At 38.5% G+C, this 12,430-nt stretch overlaps 1 protein-coding gene across 1 annotated transcript; it reads right to left on the bottom strand.

Annotated features, from left to right (window-relative positions):
• Nucleotides 1-6,211: 6,211 nt before the first annotated feature.
• LOC129911395 (antigen 5 like allergen Cul n 1-like) lies at nucleotides 6,212-7,628 on the bottom strand. The gene is made up of 4 exons (XM_055989197.1): nucleotides 7,245-7,628; nucleotides 7,024-7,173; nucleotides 6,570-6,811; nucleotides 6,212-6,476 (listed from the first exon to the last, which is right to left on the bottom strand). Exons 1-4 carry the CDS (start codon nucleotides 7,395-7,397, stop codon nucleotides 6,221-6,223), a joined length of 801 nt encoding a protein of 266 aa, XP_055845172.1. The 5' UTR covers nucleotides 7,398-7,628; the 3' UTR covers nucleotides 6,212-6,220.
• Between the last annotated feature and the right edge of the window lie 4,802 nt (nucleotides 7,629-12,430).

Below are 12,430 nucleotides of genomic sequence, written 5' to 3'. Positions count from 1 at the left end.
ACACAATGCGACACAACGCGACACAATGCGACACAAAGCGGCACAACGCGACACAACGCGGCACAACGCGACACAATGCGACTAAAAAAACACCCTTTCACATGAAAAAAATGTATAGATTTTTTGTATTCATGATTGCCAGACAGACACACATTTTTAATAAATAACGTGAGTTTACCTGTTAAACCATTGATTTTATCACAGATTTTTCTTATTTCTCAAAAAAAAAAAAACACTTTTTAACCAAAAATATTTTTAAGAACTTTATGACACAATGCGACACAATGCGACACAATGCGACACAATGCGACACAACGCAACACAACGCGACACAATGCGACACAACGCGACACAACGCAACACAATGCGACACAACGCGACACAACGCGACACAGGCGACACAACGCGACACAACGCGACACAACGCGGCACAATGCGACACAATGCGACACAACGCGACACAACGCAACACAACGCGACACAATGCGACACAACGCGACACAGGCGACACAACGCGACACAGGCGACACAACGCGACACAACGCGACACAATGCGACACAATGCGACACAACGCAACACAACGCGACACAATGCGACACAACGCGACACAACGCGACACAGGCGACACAACGCGACACAACGCGACACAACGCGACACAGGCGACACAACGCGACACAACGCGACACAACGCGACACAATGCGACACAATGCGACACAGGCGACACAACGCGACACAACGCGACACAATGCGACACAATGCGACACAACGCGACACAGGCGACACAACGCGACACAACGCGACATAATGCGACACAATGCGACACAATGCGACACAACGCGACACAGGCGACACAACGCGACACAACGCGACACAACGCGACACAATGCGACACAATGCGACACAGGCGACACAACGCGACACAACGCGACACAACGCGACACAATGCGACACAACGCGACACAGGCGACACAACGCGACACAACGCGACACAATGCGACACAATGCGACACAACGCGACACAACGCGACACAACGCGACACAATGCGACACAACGCGACACAGGCGACACAACGCGACACAACGCGACACAACGCGACACAGGCGACACAACGCGACACAACGCGACACAACGCGACACAATGCGACACAATGCGACACAGGCGACACAACGCGACACAACGCGACACAATGCGACACAACGCGACACAGGCGACACAACGCGACACAACGCGACACAATGCGACACAATGCGACACAACGCGACACAACGCGACACAGGCGACACAACGCGACACAACGCGACACAACGCGACACAATGCGACACAACGCGACACAGGCGACACAACGCGACACAACGCGACACAACGCGACACAGGCGACACAACGCGACACAACGCGACACAACGCGACACAATGCGACACAATGCGACACAATGCGACACAACGCGCCACAACGCGACACAGGCGACACAACGCGACACAACGCGACACAACGCGACACAATGCGACACAATGCGACACAACGCAACACAACGCGACACAATGCGACACAACGCGACACAATGCGACACAACGCGACACAAAGCGACACAACGCGACACAACGCGACACAATGCGACACAATGTGACACAACGCGACACAGGCGACACAACGCGACACAACGCGACACAACGCGACACAATGCGACACAACGCGACACAACGCGACACAGGCGACACAACGCGACACAACGCGACACAACGCGACACAATGCGACACAATGCGACACAACGCGACACAATGCGACACAACGCAACACAACGCGACACAATGCGACACAACGCGACACAGGCGACACAACGCGACACAGGCGACACAACGCGACACAACGCGACACAATGCGACACAACGCAACACAACGCGACACAATGCGACACAACGCGACACAACGCGACACAACGCGACACAACGCGACACAACGCGACACAACGCGACACAGGCGACACAACGCGACACAACGCGACACAACGCGACACAATGCGACACAACGCGACACAGGCGACACAACGCGACACAACGCGACACAATGCGACACAATGCGACACAACGCGACACAGGCGACACAACGCGACACAACGCGACATAATGCGACACAATGCGACACAATGCGACACAACGCGACACAGGCGACACAACGCGACACAACGCGACACAACGCGACACAACGCGACACAATGCGACACAATGCGACACAGGCGACACAACGCGACACAACGCGACACAATGCGACACAACGCGACACAGGCGACACAACGCGACACAACGCGACACAATGCGACACAATGCGACACAACGCGACACAACGCGACACAACGCGACACAATGCGACACAACGCGACACAGGCGACACAACGCGACACAACGCTACACAGGCGACACAACGCGACACAACGCGACACAATGCGACATAATGCGACACAGGCGACACAACGCGACACAACGCGACACAATGCGACACAACGCGACACAGGCGACACAACGCGACACAACGCGACACAATGCGACACAATGCGACACAATGCGACACAACGCGACACAGGCGACACAACGCGACACAACGCGACACAACGCGACACAATGCGACACAATGCGACACAGGCGACACAACGCGACACAACGCGACACAATGCGACACAACGCGACACAGGCGACACAACGCGACACAACGCGACACAATGCGACACAATGCGACACAACGCGACACAACGCGACACAACGCGACACAACGCGACACAATGCGACACAACGCGACACAACGCGACACAACGCGACACAATGCGACACAATGCGACACAGGCGACACAACGCGACACAACGCGACACAACGCGACACAATGCGACACAATGCGACACAGGCGACACAACGCGACACAACGCGACACAATGCGACACAATGCGACACAACGCGACACAACGCGACACAACGCGACACAATGCGACACAACGCGACACAGGCGACACAACGCGACACAACGCGACACAGGCGACACAACGCGCCACAACGCGACACAACGCGACACAATGCGACATAATGCGACACAGGCGACACAACGCGACACAATGCGACACAATGCGACACAACGCGACACAACGCGACACAATGCGACACAACGCGACACAACGCGACACAACGCGACACAACGCGACACAGGCGACACAACGCGACACAACGCGACACAACGCGACACAATGCGACACAATGCGACACAGGCGACACAACGCGACACAACGCGACACAATGCGACACAATGCGACACAACGCGACACAGGCGACACAACGCGACATAATGCGACACAATGCGACACAATGCGACACAACGCGACACAGGCGACACAACGCGACACAACGCGACACAACGCGACACAATGCGACACAATGCGACACAGGCGACACAACGCGACACAACGCAACACAATGCGACACAACGCGACACAGGCGACACAACGCGACACAACGCGACACAATGCGACACAATGCGACACAACGCGACACAACGCGACACAACGCGACACAATGCGACACAACGCGACACAGGCGACACAACGCGACACAACGCGACACAACGCGACAGAGGCGACACAACGCGACACAACGCGACACAACGCGACACAATGCGACATAATGCGACACAGGCGACACAACGCGACACAACGCGACACAATGCGACACAACGCGACACAGGCGACACAACGCGACACAACGCGACACAATGCGACACAATGCGACACAACGCAACACAACGCGACACAATGCGACACAACGCGACACAACGCGACACAATGCGACACAACGCGACACAACGCGACACATAGCGACACAACGCGACACAGGCGACACAACGCGACACAACGCGACACAACGCGACACAATGCGACACAACGCGACACAGGGGACACAACGCGACACAACGCGACACAACGCGACACAGGCGACACAACGCGACACAACGCGACACAACGCGACACAATGCGACACAATGCGACACAGGCGACACAACGCGACACAACGCGACACAATGCGACACAATGCGACACAATGCGACACAACGCGACACAACGCGACACAACGCGACACAACGCGACACAACGCGACACAGGCGACACAACGCGACACAACGCGACACAACGCGACACAATGCGACACAATGCGACACAATGCGACACAACGCGCCACAACGCGACACAGGCGACACAACGCGACACAACGCGACACAACGCGACACAATGCGACACAATGCGACACAACGCAACACAACGCGACACAATGCGACACAACGCGACACAATGCGACACAACGCGACACAACGCGACACAACGCGACACAATGCGACACAACGCGACACGACTCGAAACTTTATTTCCATTTTTCGAAAAGTTACATAAATTGATTAATTTAAATAACAACGCGACGCAACGGTAAAATAGGACACTACTACTATTACTTAGTTTTTCCAATAAACCCACATTTTCTCTTCGCCTAAAAAAACACCCTTTCACATGAAAAAAATGTATAGATTTTTTGTATTCATGATTCCCAGACAAACATAACATTTTTAATAAATAACGTAAGCTTACCTGTTAAACCATTGATTTTATCACGAATTTTTCTTATTTCCCAAAAACAAAACACCCTTTAACCAAAAATATTTTTAAGAACTTTATGAATCCTTTGTCCCTTTTTTAAATCTTCATCCCGAATTTCATCAGTGTATCATGTTTTTCCCATATATTTTTTATTTGTTGAAGTTAGCAATAAATTTGTCATTAGATTCAGCATTAAAAAATACTTTAAGGGCCAATTTTTCAACAGTCAGTTAAACAGTCAGTTAGAACTTATTCCCCAAATAGAGAGAAAATCAATTTTTCAACAGTCAGGTATAGCTTATTGCTAGAATAAAACATTTAATAAAGGAATAAAACTATCTGCTTCTTTCAGAGACTATTAAAATTTATTCTTAGGAATAATCTCAACAAAAATATTGTGTCAATTGTCAAAGCTGTTTTGAAGAAAATAGTAATAAAATCGATTTTTTTGAGATTAAAAATTATAAAGATGCTTTTTTTCACAAATCTAGAGGCCGCAATGCGTTTAAAAAATACAAGGGAACACAAGAAAACAAAAACTATTATGAATAAAAGTGACGTTTAATTTTGAATATTTTTGAATTTGACATTTTTTTTTGTTATTCTGTAGAATAGAGTTTTCTTGATTGAAAAATTCAATTTTGTTATCTGATTGTTTATGAGCCTAATAACTTTATTCGTCGAACAGTTAACTGACTGTTTATTAGAAGATTGAAAAAGCGGCTCTATAAGTGTCATATGATTATATTCCACAAAACATTTTTTTTTACTATATTTTCGACCTTCACCCTCTCTCTATTGTCTGCGAAAAAAAACACCCAAATCTACCCACATTTTTTTAAAGACTCTTTTAATACTTTTAGTTCTTATCCAAAGAACAAACTTTTTGCCAAACTGTAATAATTCTTTTTTGAATTTGTTGATTTTATGTACTATTTTACCTCTACCTACTTTTACAAAAAAAATATGAAACTAATCTATGTAGCTTCAATTCTTCTAAGGTTTTGCATTTTTGATAAATATTATGTTTCTGATATTTTTTTTTAAAACTCCGATTTAATACACAGCAGCTAAACCTATGTTCAGAATACAAAAAAAGAATAGGTAGCATTCTTATTTGTGTTTTTACAACTTCTGAATTTAGTTTAGTTTCTTTTTTTTATGCCATTATCATTCCAATGCCAGAGAATGTAATGATTTGCTAATTATGTAAATGAAGATGTAAGGTTACATCCATAAGAATCACGTTCAAAAATTATATTTGCATCCATTCTTTTTTTTTTTAATGTTATTACTACACGCGACACAAAATGAAATGAATAAAAAAAACTGTATCGACAAGAGTTCGATATTGATTTTCTAAAAATATTCATTTTTTTCACTTCTCCTTCATATAAAATAGAAGAATGTTAATTTCTGAACCAATTTTTATGCTAAATTTGTTACTATCTGCTGCGGACTTTGAGGTTCAAAAAAAAAAAAAAAATCAGCCTTTCTAATGAATAATAAAATAATACTAATTTTATTCATATATAAAATAAATAACTTTTTTGTACTTCACACATCTGTATAAACTAATATTAAATTGACATTTAAGAATAATTTGGATTTATCTTCTCCACCTTCGAACATAATCCGGGATAGTATGGATTATTACCAGTTCGACACTTGGACACTGGCTTTCCCACTCTGTAAACAGGTGTGTCCAATGCATATATCGATGCATAATTACAAGCAATATTAATGATATACACGTGTGGATAGTCTGGCCTTGTAAAACGAATAGCAGCACATCCAACATGGGTGTTGCGATCAACTACGATCTCAGCAAAATGACCATATTCCTTGCTGCAAAAAGGTCACATCATTAACGTCATCATTTAGTTAAAATAAACAAATATAAATTATTAAACAAACAAGAAAACAAGCAAAAACACTTACAAATGTCTTTCAACACGAAAACTCGTAATGTAGCTACTGTCAATCAGATTGTACTCACTAAACCAGCCTCCAACAGCTTGCTCCAACAAGTTTGTCATATTGATATAGGATCGTTTCGAGTACAATCCATACAGACATTGACCGGAATTCCGGTAACGGTAGGTATTGTAACAATCATCATGGTCAAGAGTGCAAGTTTTAAGGTTCAATAACGCCAAATATGCCAGTTCGTCATCCCACTTCTAAGCTCATCAAAGCGCAAAAGTTGTTGTCATCGCCGCCGTAGACCGGCAAAGATAAACACAAATAAATTTAAATACAAACAACCTCTCAAACCAAACAAACAAGTTTGATGGTTTTCTGATTTCTGACTTCTGATATAAGAAAGACTATACAATTATGTAAATTTTGAACCTAAGCCAACTTGTTTTAGCTATGATTTAACATAACTCACCATTGTTGCCATTCTTGTAGCTGGATAATAGCCTGGCAAGAGACCGAGTGCAATAAAATTCCTTCTTTTGTTATGCTCATGTAAGATCATCGATTTAAAAGGGTCAATGTTCAGGACAACAACATCCGGTTGACATTTTGGACTAAAACTCTACGAACAATAATGTTATACCATAAGAATCTAGAATCAATTTTTTTTAAACTAAATTGCACTTTTCATACACCGTCGTTATTACAAGCTATATGCTTTCCGCCACTCGGGCAGAGCTCCCTGTCGCACCATGAAGGAGATTTTAAGAGATAACCTTTAGCACAAACAATGAAGAAGACCGCAGTCATACAACAAACCACAACAATTGATTTGAATGAATACATTTTTTTTTTCGTTGGAATGGAATGATAACTCTTTCGCGTTTAAACAAAAAGCCTCACGGTCACGGCCACTCAATAAAGCAACACCAAACAACGGCCGGTTATTCCTGTAGTCAGTGAGAGTTCTAACTATCTAAATTGGTTAAAGGCGAAGCAACGGCTTTTATCACCTTTCTCTGGGTTGGATTTTTTTGATTTTATTCTTATGTGGTTGGGTTGATTCGTATTGGAATAACAGATGAGATGAAGAACTCTGATTCCTGATTTAATGAGAAATGGTCTTGCAACTTCTCTTCTCTTGTTGATAAGTGTTTTTAGGGTTTATTTAAAAATAAAAAATCATAAAAAATAGGAAGAATATTGAAAATATTTGAGTCATCGATTTAAATGGGAGTTAAGGTTTTAGACAGATAAGCTCAACATTGTTAAATCAGTTATTAAGAGTTTCACAAGTTTTTATTTGATTTATGTTAATTCTATGGATTAGTACCTATTATAAGCTTGAGAAAAGTTTGTTTTTTAAATATTTGATTAAGTTCTCCATATTGAGCATATAGGCTTTATGAAGATGGTTGTTTTTGTGAGCTTTGATGTACTGAATATTTTAAGACAGTAAGACAACAAAAATGACAGTAAAATAAGGGTTGTAAAATATAAAAGTTAGTTTTTGTGTAATGAATATACATATTATGGAAATTAATTATATTCAAAAACTTTTATTTTTTATTTTTAGATACAAAGCTATTTTTGAGATCACAACAAAGCGAGTTGTCTTGGGATACTACATACTGTATTGATAACAAAAAAATACAAAAAAGAATATAAAAAAAAATGCTTGCTGTGGCTGTTCTAGTGTATAAGTAGTTTTAAGTAGTTTTAATTAGTGTGTAAGTTTTAAAAATAAGAAAAAAGTGGTATGATTCCAAGTTTTTTACTTGCGATATAGGTACTATATATCAAGTTATGCATTCGTACAAAAAAAAGAGTTGAGATAACATTTTTCCATGATATTACGATGGTAGAGATGTCAAAAAAGTGGGTCCCGGAAGTCCGTCTGTCTGTCAGTCTGTCTGTCTGTAAAAGAGGCTACAGCTTAAACTGATAGACCGATTCATATCAAACTAGGTATGTAGCGTTATTTGGCCATTCTCCAGAGGGGTTTTCGGAATTAATTTTTTTGGACCAAAAATAACGGTACTTGTCATATACCGATTTTAGTAAAATTGAAATTTCTCGAAAACGGCTCCAACGATTTTGTTTAAAAAATTCAAATGTTAGTTTTAAGACAAGGTCTATCTTTTAATGAAAAAAATTTTGTTTGAAAATCATTATTAACGGTACCTGCCATAGAACCGTTTTTTTTTTCAAATCCGATTATGTATTTCCGAAGCTGCTCATTCGATTTCAACGAAACTTTTTGTGAAGAAGCATTCATATAATTTAAATATAAACCTAAAATAATGTTTCCAAAAAATACATTTTTGAATTTTTAAAAAAATTTTGAAAATTTTTTTTTTTTGAAAAATCAAATTTTCGAAAACGGGACATTGAATTTTATTGAAATTTTGTTTTTAGATCTTGATTAGTGATTTCTACAAAATGGCATACCAATTTTATTTTAAAACTTTTTTTCCAAAAAATGATTTATAAAAAATTAGTTTTTTAAAAAACGGCTCTAACGATTTTGAAAATTTTTTTTCTAAAAATGCATGTTAATATATCAATCAAAACTGCATACTTGTTTTAGAGGGCAATTTGATTTCAGATTTATTTTATTTAAAAAAAAAACTAATTTAATTTGTTTTAATTTTTTTTATAGTTGTCCAAATTTCTATATAAAAAGTCTTAAACATTTAAGCAACTTTAACTCTAAGAGCAAGTTCGTGCGACCCAGTCGTGCATTTTATTTTTTAAATTTTTTCTTGGTGAAAAATAAAAACCATTAAAATATTAGTATTAAAATAGTTATAAGACCGAAAGGCATTAGAATTAAAAATGATGTATAACTAAGAGTGCCCGTATAGGGCCAGTAAGTTTGTTGTAAGTAATTGATAAGTAGGCTAGTTTTTTTGAAATTTTGTCTAGCTTTAAGATAGTTTTAATATGATGAAAAATAAAAATTGAATTTAAAATTGAAAAAAAAACTGTATTGATGACCCTGTATTGTTTTGTATAAAAGTAGGATCTGTATAAAAAAAAAAGGATTTGTATACAAAAAGGATTTGTATACAAAAAGGATCGCGTGGGTTCTTTTTACGGACTTCCAAAAGGAGGAGGTATTCAATTTCAATTCGCCTGTATTTTTTAATTTTTTTTATGTTTGTTACCTCATAACTTTGGACAGAGTGAAACAATTTTGATAATTCTTTTTGTATTGGAAAGCTGGTGCCTGCAGTGTGGTCCCATTTCAATGTCGTTCAGTTCTGGCTATAGGAACTATAAGAAAAACCATAGAACCCAGTTTTGATCCATGGAAGTTGGTTTTGTTTTTTTGATAAAAATGATTATTTATATTATAGTTAAGGTACCTTTGTAAGCAGGGGATACCATTTTGTTGGTTTATTAAATAAATTTTTATCTAAAACAGTTGCAATTTTTTATTTCCAAATGGACTTCAATTAATGGAAATAGAATATACTGTTATTATGCTTAAATTGTTAAATTGATATAGCTGTTTTATGGGATACCGTTTGGAGAAACAGTAAACGTAACATAAGCCCCTCTTGTTACATAAAATCATTCTTTCAGAAATCAAAAGATTTTATATTCTAAAAAAATCATCCTTGGAATTTCTGCATTGTCATACATTTTTAATCGGTTTGTTTTCGTGTTTTCTGTGCTCCTTCTTGAATATTTCTTATTGCATGGATTTGATTTTATAACAAACAAACTAATGGTTATATTATGCTGAATTAGTTTTAAAGGAGATTTTTTTTTAGAAAGAAGGAAAGGTTTTGGTTTTTTTTTCTTTAGTCTTTTTTTTAACAATAAGGGTTAGTAACTGTATTTTGTATGTACAGAAAACATACCTACATCCTAGACAAAAGGTACAAAACAAATAACTTCTTTTTCAATAAAACAAAGTGCCTTTTGTTTGTGGATTGAAATAATTTTCCTTTTGATGATTCAAAAAATCTTTCATATAATGTACGAGTATAACGGGTTGGGTTCGGTATCCCCATTTTCAAAATCCTGTTTTTTAAATTCCTGCAATTAAAATCCCGTTTTTTTTAATACTGTTTTTTTTTTTTAATCACGGATTTTTAAAAGCGGGCTTTCCAGAGACGGGATTTTCCTTAAACAGAATTATTATAAGTGGGATTTAAAAAAAAACAGTACTTTAGAAACGGAATTTAAAATTTTTTTCGGGATTTCAAAAAACGGGATATTGAAAATCGGGATTCAGATACACTCCCGACTATAACAAGTCAAATATACGGGGGAAGCTTTAAGAGCTGTAAGGTTTTCAGAAATGATTTTCAGATTGTAATAAATAGTAAGTTCTTTTAAAAATATTACTGAACATACAAAAAATTATTTAAGGTGTGCGTTTAAATCCTATTTATCATTGTAAGCTGCTTAAACTACACATTATTTGATGAATACAATGCAACCCAAGCATAAATAATTACTGTGCAGAAGTTACATCATTTCAACTAAACCCAACATAATGTTAAAAGAATTAAACAACAACAATAAAAATGAATGTTACACATACACAACAGTGACCGTACAAGTTTTAATTTTAAAATTTATTCAATTCTTTGGCACTAAATAGCAGTTCTGATCCTTAAAAGAATAGAAAACCATTGAAAATTTTTTTTATTTATGGATTAATTTTAATTTTATTTATGGATTAAAATAGTTGATTGACAACGAAAATGAAAAGGAAAAAAAAAAACTAATAAATAAATATAACCTATGTGAAATGAAAGTGTATGTTTATCTTTAATGAAAATAATTGACCGATCTGGTAATGTTTAACATTTTTCTATATTAAAATTCAAATATTAAAATTTGTTCGTTTTGATTTCAAATAGGACAGTTTCGAAGAATTATACAAATTACCAAACGAAAATGGTTCAAACGATGTTATAATGAAATACTTCTTTTTTATTTAATTACGTTCGTATAATATTATGAATTAAAAGTGGTGTAATGAAAAAAAAAAGGCAGGAGCCCGTAAAATTGAAATTGCTTTGAAAACAAAAAATGTTTGAGTTTTGAGCTATAATAAGCTCAATAAATTGGTCCACCTGACCTGAAGAAATTAAATTGCTTAGGTCCACTACAACGATAGATGGAATAAAGCTGTCACTCAAAAACAACATGGCAGTCAAAGGCTCAATAAATTTATTGTATTTAATTTATTTTAAATATTTTGAATTAATAAAACCAGTGTCATCAGCTTAGGAAATTATTAAAAAAAAAGCGCATTATAATTAGAAAATAAATTCGTTCAAATGAACATAGTGAATAGATACTTCAGCATTGTAAGAGCAAGATTCTAAATGGGATTTTGTTCAGTTGAAAAAATCTCAATTTTTATGAAAATATCATTTTTGTGGAGGCCTTTCGATTTTGTATTTTTTCCATGGACTCAAAATAAGTGGTTAGAATTTATTCCAGAGACCAATAGTCACAAACTGAAGCTGCATATAGTAAATGGAAAAAGAACTCAAAAATTCAGATGGTTTAAGAAAAAAAATCACAAAATATCGATTTCATATAAAAACGTGCATTCTACAGTGATTTCCAGTTTTTACTTGCGATATAGGTACTTATAGGGCAAGTTTAGGATTCGTTAAAAAAATCGAACTCGAGATAACAATTTTACATGACATTACGATGATGGAGAATGCCAAAAAAATGGGTCCGGCAATTCTGTCTGTCTGTCTGTCCGTCTGTCTGTCTGCCTGTGTGTACCTCGAGCTACAGCCTAAACTAATGGAGCGATTTCCTTCAAACTTGGTAGTTAAGAGTTTTGGATGATTCCCTAGAGGATAAATTGAAGTTTTTTTTAGGACCAAAACTAA

The sequence above is a fragment of the Episyrphus balteatus genome, chromosome 2 (assembly GCF_945859705.1).
Source record: "Episyrphus balteatus chromosome 2, idEpiBalt1.1, whole genome shotgun sequence".
NCBI classification, from domain to species: domain Eukaryota; kingdom Metazoa; phylum Arthropoda; class Insecta; order Diptera; family Syrphidae; genus Episyrphus; species Episyrphus balteatus.
Note: the sequence above shows the minus strand (reverse complement) of the source record. Positions and strands in the feature narration are given on the sequence as shown.